Source organism: Palaemon carinicauda, chromosome 3, assembly GCF_036898095.1.
Source record: "Palaemon carinicauda isolate YSFRI2023 chromosome 3, ASM3689809v2, whole genome shotgun sequence".
Lineage (NCBI taxonomy): Eukaryota > Metazoa > Arthropoda > Malacostraca > Decapoda > Palaemonidae > Palaemon > Palaemon carinicauda.
In genome coordinates this window covers 44,636,021-44,662,349 of record NC_090727.1, presented here as the reverse complement: position 1 = coordinate 44,662,349, position 26,329 = coordinate 44,636,021, and the positions used below count along the sequence as shown (strand labels likewise).

General features: G+C 51.4%; 2 protein-coding genes across 2 annotated transcripts in view; both read right to left on the bottom strand.

Moving 5' to 3' along the window:
* Nucleotides 1-26,329, bottom strand: part of LOC137637198 (uncharacterized) — a 57,213-nt gene that overhangs the window by 4,686 nt on the left and 26,198 nt on the right. The window lies entirely within an intron of this gene.
* LOC137637191 (uncharacterized) lies at nucleotides 6,018-24,477 on the bottom strand. The gene is made up of 3 exons (XM_068369458.1): nucleotides 24,417-24,477; nucleotides 15,334-15,484; nucleotides 6,018-6,179 (listed from the first exon to the last, which is right to left on the bottom strand). Exons 1-3 carry the CDS (start codon nucleotides 24,459-24,461, stop codon nucleotides 6,040-6,042), a joined length of 336 nt encoding a protein of 111 aa, XP_068225559.1. The 5' UTR covers nucleotides 24,462-24,477; the 3' UTR covers nucleotides 6,018-6,039.

The following is a 26,329-nucleotide window of genomic DNA, read 5'->3' as shown; positions in this document are numbered from 1 at the left end:
CTCGGCTGTTACCTCTATGGTTCTTGCCTCCCTTGGAGGACTTCTTGCTCCTTCTGCTCTTGGCAGGAAAGGGCTTAGACACCTTCGGCTTCGCTGCAGTGGTCTTCTTCATGTCCTTAGCTGGACGGGGCTGTTGAGCCGCTGGAGGTTTGTAGGGCCTCGATGTCGGGGCCCTATGGATGAGGGAATCCTGGGTGGACTTCCTCCACCTCTCAGCGGTAAGCTCCACGTCCTTAGGCTCAAACAAGCTCTTACCGAACACGGAAGAGTGTCTGAGCCTGCTAATCTCCGAACAGGGAACCTTCTGGTGGAACCTCTCAGCCACAGCGTCCCGATGTTTGAGAATCATATTGGCCCACAAGCTAGAGACTTGGTGGGCCAGAAACTCAATGGTCCGTGTGCCCGAGAGTAAGAAAGTCTCCAGTGCCTTCCTGGTGCTTTCTTTGGAGAGGTCCTCAGACCACACCAGGATGCCCAGAGACCCCAGCCACGAAGTTGCCTGCATGGCACACTTAGCGACCTTCTCCTGGCTTAGGATCTCAGTGGCTGAGTAGGACACGTGCCGGTTGGAGAGTCTCTCAAGAGGGACTCCCCCGGTGAGTTCTTCCACAGAGTGATGCATCGGAAGACCAAAACAAGGCTCCTCAAGGATCTCAAAGTACCTCCTCTGATGGACTCGAGGAGGAGGGAGGAGCTTGTTAGCGGCGCTGGATCTGCTGGAGGAGGCAAGCTCAGAGAGCTGGCCTTCGACCTTGTCCCTGGCACTCTTCATCCCCTGAGACCAGGGCAAGGCTGCACTGGCCCTAGAGGGTTTCTGGGTGCCGTAGACGCGGTCCAGGACCGTGTCCTTAACTTCACGAGGAGGAATCTCAGGGTCTGGGATTCCGTTGAGGTTCCTCATGGGGGTCAGGACTTGCCAGAATGTGTGTTCTGACTCTTGGTGCTCTCCTCCTGAAGGACTGGCAGCGAAGTCTCCCGTCCCCAGTGGCTCTTCCTGGGGGGAGACTTGGACATCCTCGGAAGGTCTAGATGACTCCTGCTTGATCCTTGCTGACGATTTAGGGATCGTCTTAGAGTCCTTCGGTTCCCTACTGGGCGAGATGCAGGACTCGAGTAACGATGGGTGCAGGCTCTTTTCCACCCCTGGACGAGAAGACTTCTCAGGGAGAGGCGAAGCTTACCCCATTGGTGCGATGGGGGAATGGTCCGGCTCGTCCGACTCCCCTGAGGATGGGTAATCCTCATTAGCAGGGGAGGGAGAGAAAGTCTGGGGGGGAAAAGGAGCCTTGCGCAAAGATCTGCGAGGAGACAAAATAGGCCTTGGAGGTATTTCCACGGGAGAGACTCCTCTCTTCCTCTTCAGGGGGGAGGTAGCTGCCACTGGATTGCGACCCATGTCAGAGAGGGTGGGCTTCATCGCCTGCACAAAAGGTCTGACTAGGGTACCGAACCAGGGATGCTGGCTGACAGTCGCGCTGTCAGACACTCCCTCTGGAGGGAAGGGGATCGTTCGATCCCTTGGAGGAATCGACAAATGCGGGTTCGCCTGTGAAGTTGAAGAGAAAGAGTCCTTAGACCTGTCCGGGAACCGCCCCTCCTCCGGCGAGTGCGCTGATCTGCGCTTGCAGGGAGGGGAACGAGACGAAGACCTGTCCGCCTGGCGACGCTCGCGCTGGAGGTCGCGTGATGGGCCCCGGTCAGGGTTGCGCCCGAAAGGATCGCGTGACACAGGAATCTCGCGTTCGCGCGCGTGCATCAGCGTGGGGGAGAAAGGGTGGTGGAGCGGGCGCGAGGGCGCGGTGGCACGCAGGCGAGGTCACAGGAGCGTGGGAGCGCATAGGAGCTGGCGAGGGCGTGTGGCGCGCAGCGCCGGTTCAGGATAGCGCGAGGAAGAGATGGCGCGTTGGCGCGTAGGTTGGCGCTGGTCCGACAGGACAGGCATACTCGCCTGTGGGCGCGCAGGCGATCGTGGGCGCGCATCAGGATGTGGACGCACTGGTGTGCGCTGCTGCGGTGGGCGAGCAGGACGCGCGGTTTGATGAGAGCGCACAGGTGTGCACTGGAGGATTGCATGTGGCGCCTTGATGACTGGAACGGGGCGCGCAACTGGAGCGTCGCGCGCGGCTGGAACGCGTGCAGGATGGCGCGGTCTGGAAGGAGAGCCCTGGGGTGCCTGTGAGCACCCGTGCGCTAGCTTAGGTGCCTGTGAGCGCCCATGCGCTAGCTTAGGCGCCTCCTGGGCGGTTGCAACCGGAGCGTCCCGCGCGGCTGGAACGCGTGCAGGATCGCGCGGTCTGGAAGGAGAGCCCTGGGGTGCCAGTGCGCTAGCTTAGTCGCCTCCTGGGCGGCGCGCTGTGATGTAAAAGCGTGCTGGTGCGTTGGCGAGCGTGCGAGCGCTGGAACTGGAACTGCGCGTGGACTCGCAGCGCCCGTCTGGAGCTGCGAGTCCAGAGGAACCTGTGAGCGCCTGTGCGCTAGAGTAGGAACCTCTTGAACTGCGCGCGACGAGGCAGTAACCGGGGAACGCTGGGGCGCGTGTGCGCAGGTGAGCGCTGGCGTGCTGTCACGGGAACTGCTGGAGGGCGAAGGGGCGTAGAAGGATGTGGGAGCGCAGGGAAACCCTGGCACGTAGCAGGAACAGGGGCGCGCACGTGCGCAGGTGAGCGCTGAGGCGCTAAGACAGGAACAGCGGCAGCAGCAGGAGGGCACGCAGGAAGAACCTGGCGCTTGAGGGCGAGAGGCGCAGTTTTGCGCTCAAGGCTCTTCAGCCCCGAGGGGCCCGGTACCTGCGCAATGGCAGGATCAGGTGGCGCGCAACGCGCATCTGCAACATCAAAGGGTGACGGCACAGCAGGTCTGGAGGAAGACTGGTCACTGTGTCCCGAAGGACGACCATCATCCGAAAGGGATCACGAACGATCCCCGAAGAGGTCTAAGGTGGAAGCTGGCAGGGTCGGCGAACGGCGAGTCGTCTCCTCCGCAGAGGATTGTGGCGACGACGAGCCGAAGAGGCGCCTCCTAACTCTCTTGTGAGGGGAAGGAAGGCCTCTACGGTGAAGGGGAGGACCAGCCTTCCGCCTTATACGCTCACGAGGGGCCATGGGATCAGCAGGCTGACCCTCAAGGGGCCTCTGCAGAGGAGTCTCTGTAAGTGAGCTTCCACAAAGGGGGAGAATCACCGGCAGGAGAGACCGTGGGACTTAGATCCTCCCTCGAAAGGTGTTCGGAGGGGGAATCTAAGCCTTAAGCTACCTCAGCAACAGGAACAGGGGTTTGACTTGACCCACGAGATGTCTCCATCACAATAACGTCAACCACAGACAGAGGATCTATCCCTGCTGTAGTTGGCGATTGTTTGACAGCTGCACCATGTTTGATCATGTCAAACAGGGCTTCCTTGGAGGGCGAACCCTGCAGCCCCAAGGAAGCCCAAAGCTGTAATAAATCACGATTAGACATATTCAAATCCTCCTCCGGGGGAAGAGGGGCAGCCGCCTCGTTATGGGAGGCGACTACCTCTCCCGCACCCCGGAATCGGTCAACAGCAATACGGTCTACGCTACCACTCGCCGGCCTCTCGGAAGAGACCGCTCGAGGGGGAGCTTCGGAGGAGGAAAGGGCTACGGAAGAAGTCCTAGAATTTTCTCTCTTCAAAGAAGCCTCTGAAGGAGAAAGATCTCTTTTGGACTTTTTCTTCCCGCGCTGGGCAAACCTCTCCCACTGGAAGGTAGACCAATCCCTACATTCTATACACACGTTACCACTATCACACCACTGGCCACTACAGTGAGGACATAAGGTGTGGGGATTGGTGTCGACCGCCGACATAAAGGTCCCACAAGGGCGGCTGGGAAGTCCAGGGCAAGTACGCATTATCAGTAGAGGCCAACTTCAAACACGCTGAAAAAGAAAAAGCAAAAAAACAGATTAAATATGGCAGTCAAAGCGAGAGAGAGAGCAGACAGGTCTGTTCTCCGCCCGAGCCAAAAGTAAAGTGAAGCAATCACCGGTGTGTGTGAGGGGGGGAGGGGGTAGCTAGCTACCCCTCCCTAACCCCCGCTAACTAGCGGTGGGGTAGTAAACTCTCGTTAAAACTTTTATGGCTCGTCATTCAGCTACGCCGAAGTAATTACCCCATGTAAATAGCGTGGTTTGTATTTCAGTTACGGAACAAATATGATTTATTAATATACTTATTTTTTGTACAGTATTTAAGAATTCTATTATATCTTTAGTATGCAACATTCTAATATTCAACTGTTTCTCAGTAAAATTTAAATTTATATACAGTACTCTTTAACATGTGTTTAGGAATAACTAAAGAAAATATCCAATAAAATTTAACAAATCAAACAAGGTTTTTGCCAGTTTGCAACTGACATGCAAGACCTCTTGGAGATGAAAGCATCGAAAGGAAAGCAAAAGAACTTGCTCTAACAAAGCAGACAGTTAGAACACGTATAGAGGAAATCTCTCTCCTGATGTATCTCGGCAACTGAAAGACCTCGTCCATCTTTCAGTTTCTCGTCTTAAGCTTTGGACGAATCAGCTGAAGTATGTGTTGTAGTCCAGTTATGCATTTTCTTAAGAATTGATGATAATCATATTGTCTTTGATGGGAATGTGGATCGATTCTCATAAGAACACAGAGCACAGCCCGGCATTCGTAAGCATATGAGGTAATGCTCTATGCTCGTAAGAACACAGAACACAGCCCGGTACTCGTAAGCACGTGAGGCAATGCTCTGCTTTCAATCACGAAAAATGACGATAGATCCTAGGAAGCGCAGGAAGACAAGGGGGAAGGATCCGTGACTACCATCTCTCTACTTGGTGCACCCCAGTACCAGAAGAGACAACCAGGAGACTGGTCCTGCTCTCGATGAGATGTACCATACGAAGAGCACCTCTCCCTTCATAGCAGGAGGATGTGTAACCTTACCCTCAAACACTTGAGGTGTTGGGTTCAGAAGGACCGCTCACCTAGAACCAGTGCAAGAGCGGAAACCGACCCAGAATGTACCAGTAAGCGGCAATGACCATCCATTGCTCCTTCCCAAAGAAGAGCGATCATTAAATTCCAAGGAACTGTACCGAAAAGTCTTCCTAGGCGATATTCCTCTTCTCGAAAAGGAAATGTCCGACAAAGAAAAAGGAGGAGGAGAGAGAGAGAGGTTGGTAGAGGAAGAAGAGAGAGAAAGAGAGAAAACTCTAGTTCTCCTTGCCAATGGTTCATGCGCCCTCTTGCAGGAGTAAATTACAACAGCTTCCTCGCCAAATACAAAACACCTACACTGGAGTTTTGTCGCAAGGGAGCACAGGGACTGCTTTACACAGGGGTCACACCCAGTGACACCCTGGCGGTGTCAAGCACACCAGCCAGACGATAACTTCAAAACAGGCAGGTAGGAACGATTGAACATTCAGGCTAAAACGAGTAAGTCCCTCACGAAGGAGCACTACCACAGAGCAAGAGTTGAGTTACGGTTCAAGAACTTGACTGTCTTCCTGATAGGAAGAACGTGAACGAACTCCTCAGGAGGGGAACTGTAAGTCACGCCCTTAGCAAAGGTACGCAACAGATTGAGAACCAAAGGTTTGTATCTTCAAAGGAATTAAAGTCTCTTCGCCAAATGCTTACCTTTCGGTGTGTTTCCACTCTCACAGAGAGAGGGGTAATGCATAGCAAAGAGAGAAAACCCAATACTTATCACAAAAGAAAGTAAGGAAAGGTCCAGCTGTAGGAAGATGAGAGCAGAGACAGTACATACGTACATACTGGTTGCTGTCGAAGAAATGAGTGACGTGATACTTGTTAATGACTCAGAGGCCATTTCAGCCTAGCTGAAGACATCCTCTTCATTAAATGATGAAGAGTTTATATCAGCATAGGAACAGAGATGCTGTTACTAACTATGGCTATTCCTAGCAGAAACTCCATACCAGCTATACTTCATGAATTCTTAATATAAAAAATCTACCCTTCATATAACATTTACTTTTGAAATTACCTTTCATTGGATTAGATATGGATCAAGTTCACACTACTCCCAGAGGAAAATCCTTGCAGCCAAGATGAACGGATAATCCGCCATCATATCCAACCCACTCATCCTCAAAACGAATGGACAGTGACGATATGTAACCGCTGTACAGATCAGGGTCATGACCCTTGTCTTCTGAAAGAGAAACATATGTATGAGTTGACATTATCAAAATAAAAAAACAAAGCGTATCTAAACAATGTTTAGTCTCTTTAATCACAAAATATAAATCCAATACTCTGTCCCAAAACATCTTTGGTCAGGAGGAAGAAAAGAAAAAAAGGGCGAATTGGCCCACAGATTTTAAGGATTAATTCTATGAATATCACAAATCTTTAAAGTAATTCACAAACGTAAAGATCTTCCATCCCCAGAATGATTCCTGATAAACGAGATGCCACTCGACTCTCCCAGTCTCTTTTCCGAGGCTGAGGCAAGAAGGAACACAGTCTTGAGGGTCAGTTCTTGATCTGACTCCCTACTCATGGGTTCATATGGCAACCACTTAGAAGAGCTGAGAGCTCTCTTAATGTCCCACTGTGATGATCAGAGTTCTCATGGAGGGCAAGACTGCTTGAAGATCCTCATGAGCTGAATAACTCCCATGAAGAGAGGTCCAAGGCCTTCATTCTAAAGACCTGCCTCATAGCAGAGACTGAGAGATGCTTCTTTTGGCAAAGATAGAATAGAAAATTAACTATTAATTGCAGAGGCTCTGACCGGAGAAGTATCCCATCTACGATACAAATCGTAGATGGGTAGTTCTCTCCATAAACTCACGAGGAGCATCAGCAAATCAGGAAACCACTCAGTGTGTGGACACTTTGGAACCACTAGGGTCATCTTGATATTCAAGGTCGTTAGGTAAAAAGGCGTAAGCCTCCATGTTATCCCAGGGAAGGTAGAAAGTGTCTTCCATCCCTGACAATGGGTCTGGGACCAGGGATCCAAACGTTGGAAGCTCCTTGCTCAGCCAGGTGGTGAACAAGTCGATCTATCAGAAACCCCAAAGAGCAAGAAACCGTTTTCCTCCAAAGGATAGTAGAGACCAATCCACTCCTACCATATACCCGTGGCAATTTTACCAAGAGTTATAAATTTACACCTTATTTTTATGAAATGGGACCTCTCGGGAGAATTTTTCTGGTGATCGTTCAATGTCTCATTTTCGTGAAGTGAGTTTTAATATGATGGAAGATGTCCCTTTGAAAGAAAACACCACCTGAATATTCTAACTTCAGTGACTTTGAATAATGGTGCCGTTGCAAAGGCTAAGGATCAAAGCTGAAGTAATATATGAACAGTTGGGCCAAGCATAAACTTAATTATTACTTGTAATATATTTTTCCTTGGCGAAATAAGATTGTGTTACTTTGCTTGGAGTAAAGGAGGGTGTGAAGTAAACACAGGGGTCCGAGTAGGTAAGGACATGGCATGTAGGTTAGATTAGGTGGGGAAACTTAGGTTAGATGGTGTCTTTGCGTAAAGGTTTTGCTGATCAAAGGACACTGTCTTTGTAGTACAGCAGCCACATCTTACTAGAAGGAAGAAAATTCCCATTTTCTATGCCTCAGGAATTGGCTTCCAAGTGTCAATAGATGATTGGGAAAAACCTGGTGTAAAATTTTGGTAAAGTTTTACTGTATAACAGGTTCTGATTTCGGACAGAAAATATGACAAAGTCGTAGGTAATTTGTATTTTTCCTAACTATACAAACCTTAGTTATTTAATATGGGTAATTACTTTCGGCGTAGCTGAAATGACGAGCCATTAGAATTTTAACGAGGGTTTACTACCCCACCGCTAGTTAGCGGGGGTAGGGAGGTGTAGCTTGCTACCCCCCTCACACACACACCTGTGCTCAGCTCACTTTGCTTAGAGGTAGGACTTCACGGGGGACAGGGAAGTTTGTTTAAATAGCTAAGGTTAGTATAGTTAGGAAAAATACAAATTACCTACGAATTTGTTATTTGTTCCGTAACTGAAATACAAACCACGCTATTTAATATGGGTGACTCACCCCTTAGGAAGGGTGGTAAGTCCCAGCCAGTACTGGCTTTTGGCTTTGCCCGGGGACTCAGTATCTGAGTCTGAGTGTGTCGGCACTCAACGATAAGGAGTCCCTGCACCTCGCTAGCACCTTGCTCTGCAAGGGCTGCGGCCTACGTAAGCTGTGTGTGAAGGTTTGAAGAGTGACTCGTCCTAGGAAGTTGACCTGAAGTCCTTTAGATGGAAACTTAAGGCTAGGACTCTCCCGATACCATCTCGTCAAGGTATGGGGACATGACAGTATTAGCTTAATACTAAGAACACAAGGGAACATGATTTACCTGCAGTGGTTTGAGGTCAGCTGTGCAGAGAACCCAGGATGCTGCTTTCCCCAAGAGAGGGGAGGATGAAGAAAAGAATAAGAGCCAGACATACCTTTTCTTTCATGCAGACTAAAACCGGGTAACAATGCCCTCAACCCTCAGCTACTTGTCCATTAAGGAGCCTGAAGTTTAAACCAGCTGTTGTGCAGCCACCACAGGGCCGATAGAGAACGTATCGAGCCTCCTGTGGGTCACGTCTTGCAGGTAGTGGGCTGTGAAGGTCGTTTGACACTTCCTCACCCCTGCTTGCAGAACCTGCGTCACTGAGTAGTTTTTCTTGAAGGCCAGGGAGGTAGCTACTCCCCTGACATCATGAGCTCTAGGACGACGTGATGGAGGAGGGTCTGGATTCAGGGACAGATGGATTGCCTTTCAAATCCATGCTGAGATGGTGTTCTTGGTAACCCTCCTCTTCGATCTCCCAGAGCTAACAAACAAAGCCCGCACTTGGGGACAAACTGCAGCTGTTCTCTTCAGGTATAGCCTCAGACTCCTTACTGGGCACAGTAGGAGATGGTCTGGGTCATCTGTTACGGAACAAAGACTCGAAATCCGGAAGGAGTCGAAGCGAGGGTCCGGCACTCCCGGATTCTGAATCTTAGCAATAAACTCAGGGACGAAGCTGAACGTTACCTCCCCCCATCTCCTTGAATGGGCGATGTCATACGAGAGACCATAAGAGTTCGCTAACTCGCTTGGCTGACGCCAAAGCTAGTAGGAACACCGTCTTCCAAGTCAGGTGGCGATCTGAAGCCTGGCGTAATGGTTCATAGGGAGTTCTCTTAAGAGACCTGAGAACTCGAACCACGTTCCATGGAGGAGGTCTCACTTCTGACTGAGGGCAGGTAAGTTCATAACTACATATGAATAGAGAAAGTTCTAGCGAAGAAGAAATGTCCACTCCTTTGAGCCTGAAGGCTAGACTTAAGGCTGAGCGATAGCCTTTCACTGCCGAGACTGAAAGGCGCATTTCTTCTCGCAAGTATACGAAGAACTCCGCTATTGCTGGAATAGTGGCATCAAGTGGAGAGATACCCCATCCATGACACCAACCACAGAAAACTCTCCACTTTGCCTGGTAGACCCCTGCGGATGACTTTCGCAGGTGTCCAGACATCCTTTCCGCAACTTGTTGCGAAAATCCTCTCTCTGCGAGGAGATGCTGGATAGTCTCCAGGCATGAAGCCGAAGCGAAGCTACGGCTTTGTGAAAGATGTTGGTGTGTGGTTGTTTGAGTAGCTCGTGTCGCGGAGGGACTTCTCTCGGAGGCTCCGTAAGGAGTTGCAGAAGGACCGGGAACCATTCCGCGTGATGCCACAGCGAAGCTATGAGAGTCATCGAGAGGTTGACTGATAGTCTGGTCTTGTTGAGTACCCTCCTCATCAGACAGAATGAGGGAAAGGCGTATACGTCGATGTTATCCCACCGTTGTTGGAAAGCATCTTGTCAGAGAGCCTTGGGGTCCGGGACTGGGGAGCAGTACAGCGGCAGCTTGAAGTTCAATGCTGTCGCGAACAGATCCACAGTCGGGGAACCCCACAAAGTCAGGACCTTGTTGGCTACTTGACGATCCAAAGACCACTCGGTACTCACTACCTGAGACGCTCTGCTTAGACTGTCAGCGAGCACGTTCCTTTTGACCGGAATGAAGCAAGCCAAAAGTGGAATCGAGTGGACTTCGGTCCATCTCAGTATCTCTACTACAAGATGGGATAGCTGTTATGAAAATGTACCTCCCTGCTTGTTGATGTAAGCCATTACTGTGGTATTGTCCCTCATCACCACCAAAGAGTGACCCGCCAAGTGCTGTTGGAACTGTTGAAGGCCAGAAAAACGGCCTTCATTTCTAGCAGGTTTATATGGAGGCACTTTTCTGATTCTGACCACAGGCCTGAGGTCCTGTGGTTCAGAACGTGGGCCCCCCACCCTTTCTTTGAGGCGTCCGAAAACAGCATCAAATCTGGGGGAGGACGAGAAGATCCACTCCCTTAAGTAGGTTCTCGTCTGCCACCCTCCACTGAAGGTCCGTCTGTTCCGCGAGACCCATGGGCATCAAGACGTCCGGGGAATCGTGTCCTTGACTCCACCGGGACTTGAGTCGCCATTGCAGGGATCTCATTCTGAGACGACAGTTGGGAACTAGACGGACCAAGGATGAGCGATGGCAGATGGGACGTAACCACGATTGGGCTGGGAGTTCGTCTCGTCTGAGGAAAGGACTTGCGACTTTCCTCAGCCTTGCTATCCTGTCGTCTGATAGGAAGGCTTTGTGGAGATTGGTGTCCAAGATCATGCCTAGATATACCAGTCGCTGAGTAGGAAGCAGAGAAGACTTCTGGAGATTTACCATGATCCCTAGATCTTGGCAAATTCCCAGAAGTTTGTCTCGGTGTCGAAGAAGGGTTGACTCCGAGTCTGTTAAGATCAGCCAGTCGTCCAGATACCGGAGGAGACAGATGCCGGTCTTGTGTGCCCACAAAGATATCAGGGTGAACACTGTTATATCCCAATTGTACTTGGTGGAATACTGAAGAGATAATACCGTTGTCCTTAAACGTTCTTTATTTCCTTTAGCCGAAGCTACAGTAATCCTGTTAATACAATATCTATATACAGACTCTTGATATAAGTAGCCTATTTACATAACCAGAGGTAAATGTTAACTGCTCTTTGGTAAATGATCAACAACCCAATATACTAACATATTTATAAAACTGGTCTATTTTAAACAAGCACTTTGTTACATTACTAATAACAGCCAGTTATACTCTCTTGTTCTATTATAAATAAATATATATGTAAGGTATATCAAACACTCTGGTGAAAACCTGAGGTGCTGTTGAGAGACCGAAACACAGCACCTTGAACTGGTAGATCTTGTTGTCTAGGCTGAATCTTAGGTACTTCCTTGAAGACAGATGGATTGGGATCTGGAAGTACGCGTCCTTCAGATCCAGTGTGCACATGAAGTCTCGCGGTCTCACTGCGAGTCTGACCGTGTCTGCCGTCTCCATGCTGAACGGGGTCTGCTTGAAAAACCTGTTCAGAGCTGAGAGGTCGATGACTGGTTTCCAGCCTCCAGACGCCTTCTTTACAAGAAAGAGTCGACTGTAGAAGCCTGGGGACCCGTCGACGACCTCTTGGAGAGCGCCCTTCTTCAACATGGTCTCGACTTCTGCCCAAAGGGCTTGCCCTCTTGCCGATCCCATGGCAAGAGAGCTCAACGACACTGGATTCGCTGTCAGGGGGGAGATGTTATGAACGGGACGCGATATCCTTGGCTGATCACGGAGATCGTCCAGGAATCGGCCCCGAGTTGCTGCCACCTGTCCGCGCAACTTTGGAGGCATTCCCCCACTCGTGGACATGCGGGGAGACTGAACAATCCTAGCGTTTGCAGCCTCGGCCACTCCCCCTAGGATTTTTGCCTCCCCTGGAGGACTTCTTGCCTTTCCTGTCCTTGATGGGAAAGGGCTGTTTGGACACCGCTGCCTTTGCTGCTACTGCCGGCTTTGTCGTCTTTGCAGGGCGAGGTTGTTGAGGTGCTGGAGGCTTATAGGGCTTTGATGTTAAAGCCCTCTGGAGGAGGGAGTCCTGGTTGGACTTCCTCCACCTCTCAGCCACCTGCTCTACATCTTTCGGCTCAAACAGACTACTCCCCAAAAGGGAGGAATGTCTGAGCTTACTGACCTCGGTGTTGGGGACCTTCGAGTTGAATCTTTCAGACACCGTATCACGGCGTTTCAGGATAGTGTTAGCCCACAAGTTCGAGACTTGGTGGGCCAGAAACTCGATGGTACGAGTGCCTGAAAGAAGGAAGGTCTCCAAGGCCTTCCTAGTACTCTCCATAGACCAGTCTTCGGATCGTATCAGGATGCCAGGAGATCCTAGCCAGATATCCAGCCACGAAGTGGCCTGCATGGCACACTTCGCTACTTTCGCCAGGCAGAGAATCTCCGAGGCCGAGAACGACACTGGCCAGTTGGAGAGACTCTCGAGAGGGACTCCCCTGGAGAGCTCTTCCACCGAGTGGTGGAGGGGAAGAGCTAAACAGGACTCCTCCATGATTTTGAAGTACCTTCTCTGGTGGATACGAGGAGGTGGTAGGAGCTTGTTTCCGGCGCTGGAATGGCTGGAGGAGGCTAGTTCGGAGAGCTGGCTCTCGACCTTATCTCTGGCACTCTTGACCCCCTGGGACCAGGGCAAAGCCGCGCTGGTTTTAGGGGGCTTTTGGGTACCAAAGACTTGGTCCAGAACCGTGTCCTTGCCCTCTCGAGGAGGAATCTCAGGATCCGAGAATCCGTTAAGGTTCCTCATCAGAGTCAAAACTTGCCAGAAGGCATGCTCTGACTCCTGCGGCTCTCCTCCTGATGGACTAGCAGCAAGGTCTCCAGTCCCCAAAGGATCTTCTTGGGGGGACCCGTGGACGTTCTCCGCGGGCTTAGCTGGCTCTGGTCTGATCCTCGAAGAAGATTTCGGAACCGTCTTGGAGTCCTTCGACTCCCTCCTGGGAGGGATGCAGGATTCCAACAAAGATGGTGGGGGGCTCTTCTCCGCCTCCACCCGAGGAGACTTCTCGGCACGAGGTGGGGTTTCTCCCATTGGTGCGATGGGAGAACGCCTCACCTTACGAGAATCCCCTGAGGACGGAAAACCCTCGTCCACGAGGGATGGGGAGAAAGTCTGGGGAGAGGAGGGAGCCTTCCTCAACGACTTCCGAAGAGCCAGTTTCGCCCTTGGAGAAGTAACCACGTCGTCCACTCCTCTCTTCCTCTTCAGGGGGCCGAGATAGCCGCTGATTTGAGGCCTAGTTCAGAGAAAGTAGGCTTGAAAGCCTGCGCAACCGCTCTGATCAAGGGCCCAAACCAGGGCAGCCGACTGACAGCAGCGCTGTCAGAGACACCCTCTGGAGGGAAGGGGATCGTAAGATCCCTAGGAGTGGAAACTACAACTGGGTCTGCCTGAAAGGAAGAAGCTGTAGAAGAAAGAATCCTGGACCTGTCCGGAGATTTTCCTCCCTCCGTTGAGCGCGCTGTCCTGCGCTTACGGGAGGGGGGAACGCGATGAAGATGACCTGACGCGTACTGCCGGATCCTGTGTGGGCACGCGTTGTGGTTCGCGCTGGGCATCGTACTGGGTATCGCGCTTGCGCGATAGGCCATTTCCTAGCTCGGGGGCGATTGCTCGCGTGAGGGCGTGCGGGCGAGCGAGGGTGCAGGCGACCGATGGCGCGCAGGTGAGCGATGGCGCGTAGGCGCATAGGAGAGTTCGCGCGTTGGCGCGTGGACGAACGATGGCGCGCAGGAGGAGCTCGTGGGCGAGCAGGCGACAGGGCGCATAGGTGACGGGGCGCGTGGGCGCATTGGTGCACGTTCCGGAGACCTCGAATGGAGTGCAGCCACAGGATGATGAAGGGCCCGTAAGGGTGAAGCCGTAGGGCGCGTGCGTGCAGGAGGAATATCCCTAGCACGCAGGCGCGCAGAAGGGCGCTCGTCAGGAACCGAAGTTCTGGCAGTGGGCGGGTGGGCGCGCGATGGAGACTGCGGGCGATGGCACGTATGCAAGGGATGGTGAGCAGGCGAGGTCTGATGGCGAGTTGGCGATCGTGGAGGAGAGCGCTGGCGAGTAGGAGAGGAAGAAGATTTCTCCTTGGAGCGCAGAGGTCCGATGGCGAGCAGGAGATCGTGGGTGCGTATTCTCTGGAACTGGAGGGCGAACAGGAGATAGGCGTGCAGGAGCTCGTGGGCGTGCAGGAGAGCCAGCAACCGGTGAGCGCTTGCGCGCAGTAGTGCGCAGGCAAACGTTGGCGCCTTCAGCTACAACAGGAGCAGGGGTTTGAACACTCTTAATGGAAGCATCTGCCACAACAGCCTCGACAATAGACAGAGGGTCAACCTCTGCTACTGCCAGTATCTGTTTGACAGCAGCTCCCAACCTGATCATGTCAAACAGGGCTTCCTTGGAGGGCGAACCCCGAAGCCCCAAGGAAGCCCAAAGCTGCAAAAGATCATTATCAACAGGAGAAATAATTAAATCCTCCCCCGGGGGGGGGAGGAGGAGCTGCCTCGCTATGGGAGGCAACTCCCTCTCCCAAACCCCGAGATCGGTCAACAACAGTACGGCCTACGCTACCACTCGACGGCCTCTCACGAGAGGCCGACCGAGTGGGAGCTTCGGAGGAGGTTTGGGCTACGGAAGAAGAGTCCTTCGGACTTTCCTTTTTCAAAGAAACCTTTGAAGGAGAAATATCCCGTTTGGACTTCTTCTTCCGGCGCCGAGAAAACCTCTCCCACTGGGAGGTAGGCCACTCCCTACATTCCGTACAAACATTATCACTTTCACACCGCTGACCCCTACGATAAGGGCATAAGGTGTGAGGATCCGTCTCGGTGGAAGACATGAAGGTCCCACAAGGGCGGTCAGGTAACCTAGGGCACTTCCGCATTGTAGAGGCCAACTTCACAACACTCTGAGAAAAAGAAAGAAAAGCAATGATTAATGGCTGTCAAAGAGGCGAGGGTGAAAGCGGACACGTCCGATCACCACCCGAGCCAAAGTAAAAGTGGAGTTACAACACTGGTGTGTGAGGGGGGAGGGTAGCTAACTACCCTCCCTACCCCCCGCTAACTAGCGGTGGAGTAATAATCCCTCGTTAAATTTTTATGGCTCGTCCTTTCAGCTACGCGAAAGTAATTACCCACTTTAAATAGCTAAGGTTTGTATTTCAGTTACGGAACCAAGTAAAATTTCATACTACAAATGTCTTCTTGCTTACTGCATTAAATAATAAATTGTTTGACTAGAGTATTTCATTATGAACTTGGATACAATATCTGAGATATACAATTCCAGTTGGATTTGTGTTAGTATCTCTGAATATCTATAAGTATTCGTAAGTCAAATACCTTCTACTTACTTTCACAAAAGTGTCTTTGTCCAACACTTTCTTCCTCTTCCTCGGAGGAGACACGACGAGTTTTTTGAAGACGCTGTTGTCGGTTTCTGAAACCACCAAGGCCCCTGCCGAAGACGGTCGTGAATCTAGCTGGCTCATTGTGGGATCTGTTCTGAAACGACGCGACGTTCATTAACTTACATGGCAACTTGTTAATGATTATCATTTTAATCATGTTTATTCGAGTTTATTGCTGTTTATAACCTAAATTTAAAACAATTTGCTATCTATTACTATTTTACCTAACCTGGCTACTTATTTTTCAATTATCTTTATCCTTATTCTCATTATCACTACTATTAATGCTGTTGTTGATCACAAATAAGATATTTTCTTAGAAATCCCTCTGAAAACATTCATCGTGATGATAACCACTGGATTCTACCAAATATACCAAATATACTTTATAACTGGTTATCTTATGTGGGATGCATTTCTGACCATTATCGCTGGTGCAAACCACTCATTTGTGCTCTACCAACTCCCTATATCACAGATTTACAGATTTTTTTAATAATTTGTATTCTCATTACTATACAAAACTGATCCATTTAATAGGAGTATGATTTAAGTGCAGCTGTAACTCTGCTATCAAAATCATTACGAGGTGTAGGTGGTTACTGGTGGTGGGTGGAAGGGAAGCCGTATCCAGCCCCCAACACAGCACACTGAGTAGCCGCAGGTTCCACTGAAAAAAATATCCAAAAATAACAAATTCGTAGATAATTTGTATTTTTCCTAACTATACAAACCTTACATGGGGTGATTACTTCGACGCAGCTGATGACGAGCCATAAAGTTTTAACGAGGGTTTCCTACCCCACCGCTAGTTAGCGGGGGGGGGGGGGGGTGTAGGGAGGGGTAGCTAGCTACCCCTCCCCCTCACACACACTAGAAAATACTCCACTTTACTTAGAGGTAGGACTTATCTTGGGGGACAGGGCTGGCGGGCACATAACTGTAAATAGCTAAGGTTTGTATAGTTAGGAAAAATACAAATTTTCTACGAATTTATCATTTGTTCCGTAACTGAAATACAAACCACGCTATTTACATGGGGTGACTTAACCCTTAGGAAGGGTAGTAAGTCCTGGCCATACTGACTTTGGCTTGCCCGGGGATTCCATATTCGAGCGATCAAGTACTCGGACAATAGGGAATCCCTGCTCCTCGCTGGCGGTTGTTAAACAGCCGCGGCCTAAGGAAGGTGTGTGCGAAGGTGAATAGTGACTTGTCCCAGGCAGTTGCCCTGGAGTCCCTCAGAAGGAAATCCAGGCTAGGACTCTCCCAATACCACCTCGTCAGGGTATGGGGACATGACAGCATTACACCTAATACTAGGAACACAAGGAAGCATGGTCTGCCTGCAGTGGTTTGAGGTCAGCTGTGCAGAGAACCCAGGATGCTGCTTTCTCCATGGGAGGAGAGGATGAAGAAAAGAATAAGGGCCAGACAGATCTTTTCATTCAGGCAGACTAATACCAGGTAACAATGCCCTCAACCTTCTGCTACTTGTCCATCAAGGAGCCTGAGGTTTAGACCAGCTGTTGTGAAGCCACCACAGGGCCGATAGAAACGTATCGAGCCTCCTGTGGGTCATGTCTTGCAGGTAAGGGGCTGAGAAGAAGGTCTGAGGCTTCAACATCCCCGCTCGCAGGACCTGCGTCACTGAAAGATGCTCTATGAAGGGCAGGGACATAACTAAGCCCATGACATCATGGGCTCTAGGGCGATGCGACGGAGAAGGGTCAGAATTCAAGGCAGGGTGTAACACCCTGCGAATCTAGGCCGAGATGGTACTTTTGGAGACCCTTCTCCTCGTTACCTGGGATCCATGAACGAGACTTGGACCTGGAGACGAACTGCAGCTGTTCTCTGAAGACACCAGCTCAGACTCCCTACCGGCAAGGTAGGAGATGGACTGAGTCATCTGCTACAGGACAGAGACTCGAGCCCTGGAAGGAGACGAAGCGGGTCCGGCACTCCCGGATTCTGAGTCTCGGCAACAAACCTCCGGGACGAATCTGAAGTTGTCTCCCCCTAACTCCCTGAATCGGTGAAGTCGTAAGAGAGACCATGTGACTCGCTTGGCTGAAGATAGGCTAGCAGGAACACTGTCTACCCAGAAATGTGGTGGTCTGGGGACTACGTAGTGGTTCGTCAGGGGGTCTCTTTCGAAACTCGAGGACTCGAACCACGTTCCAAGGAGGAGGTCTCACCTTCGACTGAGGGTAAGAGAGGACAAGGCCTCGCATGCGAAGGAAGAGTTCCAGCGGGGGGAGAAATGTTTGTCCCTAGAGCCAGGAGGCAAGACTTACGGCTGAGGGATAGCCTTTCACAGTCGAAACTGAAAAAGGCACATTTATCCCACAATCCCACTAGGGGCTCCGCCATTGCTGGAAGCGGCATCGTGTGGAGGGATGCCCTCTCCCCGACACCGGCCACAGAAACTCGCCCTATCGCCTGGGAGACTACTGCGGAAGACTTGCGCAGGTGTCCAGGCCTCCTTTCGCCACTTGTTGCGAAAGTCCTCTCTCTTTGAGGAGAAGCTGGATAGCCTCCCGGCGGGAAGAGGAGCAAGCTACGGGGGCAACACATCGATGGTGTCCCACCGTTGCTGGAAGGCCTCCTACTAGAGGGCCTTGGGATCTGTAACCGGGGAGCAGTACAGCGGGAGACTGCAGCTCAGTGCTGTAGCGAACCGGTCCACCGAGGGAGCCCCACCGAGGCAGGACATGTAGGCTACTTGAGGATCCAAAGACCACTCGGAATGTGGTGTACGTGACACACTGCTCAGACTGTCGGCGAGCCCATTCCTTTGTCTGGAATCAAGCGAGCTGCCAAGGAGACCGAGGGGGACTCGGACCATCCCGGTATCTCTTACCGCAGGATGGGATGGTTGTACTGAAAAGTACCTCCTTGTCTGGGCCAGAAAACCCTCACTGTGGTGTTGTTGATCCTTATAACCACAGAGTAGTCCGCCAGGCTAGGTGGAGCTACTGAAGAGCCAGAAACACAGTTTCCGTCTCTAGTAGGACTAGAGAAGGTTCTTCCTGGTTCTGACCCCCCGGCCTGAGGACCCGTGGATCAGAACGTAGGACCCCCCCCATTCTTTGACGCGTCCGAAAACAGCATCAAGTTAGGGGGAAGGACGAGAAGGACCACTCCCTCTTGTAGGACCTCGTCAGCTTCCCATCCCTATGGGTTCGTCTGTACCGGTTGTCCCCTAGGGGTCTCGGCGTCTGGGGAGTCGTGTCCCCGACTCCCACCCGCCCCGAGTCGCCACTGGAGAGAACTCAACCTGGGGAGACTGTGGAAACCAGACGGGCCAGGGAGGAGAGACGTAACAACCTTGGGTTGGAGGGTCTTCTCGTGTGAGGAGAAGGCCTCGAGACCTTCCTCTGCCTTGGTACCCTGACGTCTGAAGGGAAGGCTACGGGAGATAGGAGCCTAAGACCAGGCTCGGTATACCAGACTCTGAGAGGGCTGCGGGGAGGACTCCTCGAGGACCACCATGATCTTTAGAACTTGGTAAAGTCCGAGGACCTTGTCCCGATGACGAAGAAGGGAAGCCTTCGAGTCTGGCAGGATCGGCCAGCCACCCAGGAAACGGAGTGGCCGGATGTCGATGCTGGGAGCCCGTGAAGAGATCCGAGAGGAAGTATCGGAGAACTGTTGAGGTGCCGTGGAGAGGACGAAGCACAGCCCTTGAACTGGTATACCTGCCTTCCAGGCAGACTCCAAAGGACTTCCTTGAAGATGGGTGAACCAGAACCGGGAGTACGAGTCCTACCGGACCAGAATACCCATAAAGACTTGTGGTCTCACCGAAAAGCTGACCGCATCTGCTGTCGCTATGCTGAACGGAGACTGTTTGACAACCCTGTACAGAGTCGAGAGGGGAAGGAGACGATTACGGAGGCCTCGAAATCCGTTGGCCGTCTCTTGGAGGGGGCGCCTCTCCGACATGGACTGGACTTCCGCCCGGAGGGCCCGTCCCCTCACCGATCCCCACCCCGGGAGGAGGGAGGGGCTCGAAACCAACCGGGACTATTGAAGGAGACAAGCTCGGAGAGCTGGCCCTCAGGCTAGTCTCTGGCGCTTTCCATTCCCTGAGACCAGGGCAAGCCGCACTGGCGTAAGGGAGTCCTTGGGTGAGTAGAACTCGGTCGAGGACCGAATCCTTCCCTTACCGAAGAGGAATCTCTGAATCTGGGATCCCCTTGAGGTTTCTCCTGAGGGCCAGAACCTGCAAGAACGCAAGTTCCGACCCCTGGAGCTCCTCCTCCTGATGGACTGGCAGCAAGGTCTCCCATCCCCGGAGGCTCTTCCTGGGGAGACTCGTAGACATGCCCCAAGGGTCCAACTGGATCCTGTCGGATCCTAGCCGAAGACAGGGCCTTAGGATCTCTCCTAGGAGGGAAACAGGACCCCAGCGATGGATGTAAGGCTTCGCCCCCTCTGCACGATAGGACCCTCAGGAAGAGGCGGGGATTCTCCCTATGGAGTGAAGGGGGAGAGGACCGGGTCTTCCGACCCTCCTGGGGACGGGCAAAGCTCATCCGCAGGGGAGGGGAGATGGAGTCTGAGGAGGGCTCATCGCCTGAGTAAGGACTCGCGAAGGGACAGGATAGTCCTAGGGGAAGATACCATGCCAGGGATTCCTCTCACCCCCTTCAGGGGGAGAGGAAGCTGCTACTGATTAGTGACCCCAGTCAGAAGGCACAGGCTCATCGCCTGCTTGAGTGCTCTGACAATGACATCCCACCAGGGATGCCGACCAATCCTTGCGCTGACAGGGAGTCCCTCTGGAGGGAAGAGGATCGTTCGATCCTCTGGGGGAGATGACACATGAGGGTTCGCCCGTAGGGAATCTGCAGTGAAGGGAGAAGAGACCTTTGACCTGTCCGGAAACCTCCCATGCCCCCCTCCAGAGAGGGCGCTGCTCTGCGCTTCGGGGGAGGGAAACGCGGAGGTGGCCTGACCGCCATAAGCCCTGATGTAAACAGGGCGCGGTCGTGTCGGAGAACGGTGCGCCGATCACACTGAAGATCGCGCGAAAAGTACAGATTTGGGTAGCGCGTGAATAAAGCATGCGTAGCAGAATAACCGCGCCCGCATGCCCGCGTGAGCGTGGGCGTATCAGCGACCGCGTGAACGATCCCCGCGTCTCCGCGCGTATGAAGATCGCTGGCGCTTGCGCGTGAAAGATCGTGGGCGAGGGAAACCATCCCACGCGCGAACGATCTCGGCGAAAAAAGATCGCCGGTGCTAGCGCCGTCGGCGATTGCTTGTGGGAAACCATCCCACGCGCGGAAGAATAACGCTGACGATCTTCGGTGCTTACGCGAGTACGAAGATCGTCGGCGCTAGCGCGAGAGAAAAACCGTAGGAGACAGTGAGCGGGGACCCATAGTGCCCGCGTGCGAATGATCTCCAACTATGTAAGACGATCGTTGGCGATTTGCGCGAGCCCGGACGATCTTTGACGCTCACGCGTAAGCGAAGATTGTCGGCGCTTGCGCGCGAGTTGGCGATCACGAGTGGGAACCTCGGTGCCCGCGCGCCGACGATCTACGACGATAGCGAGCGGGAAACCACGCGCGGAAGATCCGTGCGATGATTGCATGAGCCTCAATGGTCGCGCGCGGGAAACCATCCCGCGAACGGAAAGATCTTCGGCGCTCACGCGCCTAGCGCCGAATCCGAAGATCGGCGGCGAACGGCCGTCGACGATCGCGTGCGGAGAACCACGCGCGGATGGCCTCGTTGCCATGCGTGGTGAAAACATCCCCCGCACAAAACGATCATCGGAGCTTAAGCGTACTAAGAAGATCGTCGGTTTCAAGAGCCCGTGTCATGCTATAGGCATGGCAATCTACCCATCACCATCAACCGATCGTCGGCGCTTCCGCTTAGCGCCAGGTCCAAAGCTCGCCGGCTAACGGCCGTCGATGATCGCGAGCGGAGAACCGCTCGCGGATGGCCTCGTTGCCGTGCGCGGGAAACCATCCCACGCACAGACCGATCCTCGGCGCTTACGCACACTAAGAAGATTGTCAGCGCTTGCGCGCCTAGCGCTGGATCCGAAGATCGCCGGCTAACGACCGTTGCCGGGTTGACGATCGCGAGCGGAAGGGCCTTGAAGGTCGTGCGCGGGAAACCATCCCGCGCGAGGGCGATCATCAACGCTTACGCGTTAGCGCGAACCAAAGATCGTCGGCTAATGACCGTCGAGAGATCGAGCGCGGGAAACCATCCCTTGCGCGGGCGATCATCAACGCTTACGCGTTAGCGCGAACAGAAGATCGTCGGCTAAATCGTCGACGATCGCGAGATCGCGGGAGGGAAATAATCCCGCACGCGGGTGGTCTTCAGCGCTTATGCGTGAAGACCGTAGGCTCCTGCACAACAGAAGATCGTCGGAAATGGTTGAAGGATCGCTAACTCGTAGATCAGGAACTGGGATGTGTCCCTAAAAGGGAGAGCATCCCCTGAAGAGGACCAGGAGGTCTACTTCAGTGCCGCCGATCAACTGAGGGACTGCTAAAAACTCCGAGGAGTGGTCTCTGAGAGGTACCTTTCCCGCGAACGGGAGAGGTGGCCTTCGTAGAAGAGACTTAGAGACACCGAAGGCTGAACTGCTGGTGAGCGCCAGTGCGCTATCTCAGGAACCCCAACGATGTGCGCAAATGCACAGGGAACATTGGTAGCAGCCTAACTGAATACTAGAACAGGGTGTCTCTAAGGCAGTCTCAGGAACAGCAGGAACAGCAGACGAGCGCTAGCGAGTAAGGGAATGTTGGCGCGCAGGTGATACCTGGCACTTAGGGACTTACTCAGGGTATAAGAAAGTCTCTTCTGCCCCGAAGGGAGGAGCCCATTAGATAACGGGGGCGTGGGCGCCCAAGGCGCGTCTGCAGTCAGGAACGGATACAGCAGGCAACAGGAACACTGAGGGACAAGAGACCAAGGGTCTAACGTAGCCTGAGTAGCGTGGCCCCGAGGGGATAGTTGCAAGACCCCAAAGGGTCAATGCAACTAAAAACCGAAGTTTCTCCGTCACTAAACACTGAAGTGTAGAAGTGACTAAAGTTACGAGAGCCCGAGGGAACTGCGTAACTAAGATCCGAGACCCCGAAGGGTCAGGGAAAAAGAGAAAGCGAAGTTTCCCTGACACTAACACCGAAGTGCTAGTGACTGAACAGCAAGCTGTTGACGACAGGAACAATCCTCTGAAGAGGAGTCTCTATGAGTGGTCTCTCTCGCGAACGAGAGAGGTGAGCACTTCGTAGAAGAGACTGGTGAAGGAGCCCCGAAAGGCCGTGAGATCAGCAGACAAAAACAGGAACAATCCTCCGAAGAGGAGTCTCTGTGAGTGTCCTCTCACGCGAACGGGAGGGACACTTCGTAGAAGAGACAAAAGGAGCGATCCTCCGAGGAGGAGCCCTTAGTGCGGCCTCCCTCACGAACGAGAGAGGGCTGGACTGATCCTGCAGCTGCTCAGCCCCTTGAGCGTAGCTACAGAAGCGACCGCTCAGCCCCGAGAGCATAGTCGCTAGTACCATGGTCTAGCCTTTCCACCGCTCAGCCCCTTGAGCAAGTCACAAGGGCGGACGCTCAGCCCCAAGAGCATAACCACCAAGGAACAGGGAAAAGTAAATGGGAAGTTAACTAACTATCCTGGAGGCGAACCTCCTTATCGTTCTAGGATGCAATGAAGAGCTGGCATAAATCACGGGGGAACTTCTAAGAGAAGGGAACGCCCCTGACGAATGCCTTAAGAGACGGCGGCGAAGCCGACTCCCCAGGATAAACAGGACAGCTCTGCTTCGAAGGCACACACAACAGGCACGAAGAAACAGCATCGTAAACTGGAAAATAAAACAGAATAATTATTTAACAGAAATTCCCCCGGGTGAAACTCCAAAGAGAAACCCCGAGGGAAAAAACATAAGAACGAAAGACGATATGCGCCCCCTCCCCCAGCCGCCATGGCCAGGTGAGGGGGGGGGGGGGACGAAAGTTAACAAAACAGAATTATAACATGATAATTATGCAACTGACTTTGAATGTTCCAAGGATCACCGACCCCCGAAGGGACATGAGCCCTGAGCTGAAAAGTAAAAACACAATTATATTCGCAAAAATAATTGAGACAAATAAGACGAAATAGCGACTCGGTTCTGAGAAGCTATCGTAGGCGTAGTACGCAGTAAGAGGTGAACGACCTCAAGAGAAGGGCCGGACTCCACGAAAGGCAACCATGGTGGCCTAGGAGTGTAAGGCCGTGATCACAAAAAGATCGTGGTGGCCTGAAAGGCCTGCGAAACTCTAGTAGATGTACACAACACCGAAAGCAAAGGAAACTTACTATTTTCTATACAGAAAAATATATATAAACATCAGTAATGTTTAAATATATTAAGTATAAGAAAAGGTAAGTTAAAAGACAAAACAATAATGGCCATCAAGTGAGGATAGGAGCGGAGACCTCCGATCTCTATCCGAGCCAAGAGTAAAGTGGATTATTCTCCGGTGTGTGTGAGGGGGAGGGGTAACTAGCTAACCCCCCCTCCCCCCGCTAACTAGCAGTGGGGTAGGAAACCCTCGTTAAAACTTTATGGCTCGTCATCGGCTGCGCCGAAGTAATCACCCCATGTAAATAGCGTGGTTTGTATTTCAGTTACAGAACAAATAAGTACTTCCAAATAGAAATATTTCATACACTAGCATACACAATCTACGCTCCAACTTTTCTCGAACCGTATAGACCCATTTTCATACCAACTGTTCAGCCTCTGACAGGCAAAATATTACTGGTAATATTAATGGTTTCAAATCTCAAATATAAAATGTTTTCCTAGTCTAGGTGTTAATCATAACAAATAAAAGTTTTTAAAATGGTACAGTATTTTCAATGGACACGACACACAAATTATAGATAAGCTACAAACACATTTACAAAACTGCGCTTTATAGCCTCAGAATACTGTTTGAGATTTCTCTATATAGAGAAAAGGAATTAGAAAATTGAAATATACCTCAGTTGTGTAGAGACTCCTCTTTGAAGTGAGACTTCCCTTCATGCCTTTCAATTCTAATTCCAAACTATGTGGATGGAGAAGATCGTCTCTTCATTTCTAAATACTGCTAAAAAGTGGAGCTGAAAAAATATATTAGGTTAAGCAAATGATTGTTTAGGTCTATAAGTTCAAATCTGAATATTACTTTCTTATCAACTTATTTAAAATGAGAAATAGTAACAAAATAAGAATTTCTAAAAATAATTGTTTTTTTTTCTAACTATACAAATTCTAGTCCTTTAAAAGGAGTATGCTTTCAGCTTTTCTGTCACTGCAAAATGGGACATTGCTCCTGACCAGAGATCCAGCCAAGAGCAGGTCTGATTGACAGATGTGGCAGCAACTTCCATCTTCTGGATTTTGGATGCAGAGAAAGCAGAAGGTAGAGTGGCCAACTTGTCGCTTGGTACAGTGGGTACCAGATTGGCAACATTGGGGTCAACAGGCAGAGGAAGCGGGTGAGCCTCAGAATCGACATGAAACTTCCTCTGGCAAGAAAGTGCCTGAGGTGATAATTTCAAGGAACTGTTCAATTTAAGGGACTCCACGGGTGCCGAGACTTGATTACTGAACGGGTCTAGCATGTCACGGGTCTGGTTTGATACTGAAACATCGAAGTGGTGTCTCGCACTTTGCAACTGTGGAAAGATCGCATCAATGGCGCAACATCTACTTGTGACTAGTGTGTGAGGAGGTTCTCCCAAACCATCCAAGTAGTGAATAAGACTCATTATCTTTAAGAAATGGGCGGCTTCAGACCCAGATGTCGCAGCCGCGAGGGGAGCTACGTCAGCAGAGCTGGGGCCTGCACGTGCAACCGAGTCCTGAGTCATCAATTGTAATTGGGGCATGGTCCTCCTGATATGGTTCCTGTTTAGGCACATAGGAAGGTTCTGTTTTAGGAACAGAGCCAGAAGATTTAACCCTTGAGTACAAGTCCTTACTTTTGCAAATATCATTACGCAATTGATAAGAGGGGACACAGAAAGACTGGGACGAATCATATTTGCTCCTCTGGTACAGGTTTCTACCCTTATACACATGAGAGGGAGCAGTAGAGAACTTTACTTCAGAGCTCGACCTATGAGATGAATAGGATCTCTCAGAAGAAGGCCAATTAGGACACGTCCTACGTGGACCGAGTCTGCGACATTTTTCAGTTGGTATTATTCTGAGTGGATGGGGGTACCATCCAAGGAAAAGAGAGTACGGGTCCCAGTGCCCTTTTCCTCTCCTGTTTCTAGAATAAAGAAATACCTGGAAAAGAAATTTTTGGCTGTTCCATGGTCCGGGTAATATCTGAAGTAGTATGAACAATGGGAAAGGCATTAGCTTGCGTATGTTGTGGTTAAATAATAGGTTCGCCATTGACATGATGTTTCGAGGATGGATAAGTTGGATCCAACTAAGGTAAATGAGTTCTAGAGGTAGAGGCTACCTGATAGTCAACCTAGCCCAGGTTGACATAGATGTATAATCGTGTGTAACGTCAGCACGTCTACGTGCTTGGACAGGCATGGCACTATAAGGTCGTACATCTCTAGGATGTGGAATGACATGAAAGTCATTGCGCAGACATATTAGCCAGTGTGCGATGCGATACAGTGATAAGTGTTGTTGAAGCGAATGGCGTAGACCCATTAGTAGAGACAGTGAAGACTTTAGTCTTCCGCAATGCAATGACTGCTTGGAAAGAGATGACGAGATTCAGCCCTGACAATTCAGCCAAACCAATTAAGTCTGTGATGTGGACACTCCAGAGGAAGTCTGTACAGCATCGGATTAAGTGATAGGGGAAGTCTGGAATGAGCCTAGAGAATACTTAAGAGAGCGAGGACGAGGACCCCTGGGCATATAAGGCAATCCAGACT

Excerpts from the sequence above, each read along its gene's own strand:
- LOC137637191 (XM_068369458.1), bottom strand. The coding sequence starts at position 24,461 with ATGAAGGGAAGTCTCACTTCAAAGAGGAGTCTCTACACAACTGAG. Across the intron at positions 15,485-24,416 it reads GGAGTCTCTACACAACTGAG|AACAGATCCCACAATGAGCC; the intron begins GTATATTTCAAT and ends GCGTCGTTTCAG. Across the intron at positions 6,180-15,333 it reads ACAAAGACACTTTTGTGAAA|AAGACAAGGGTCATGACCCT; the intron begins GTAAGTAGAAGG and ends TTTCTCTTTCAG.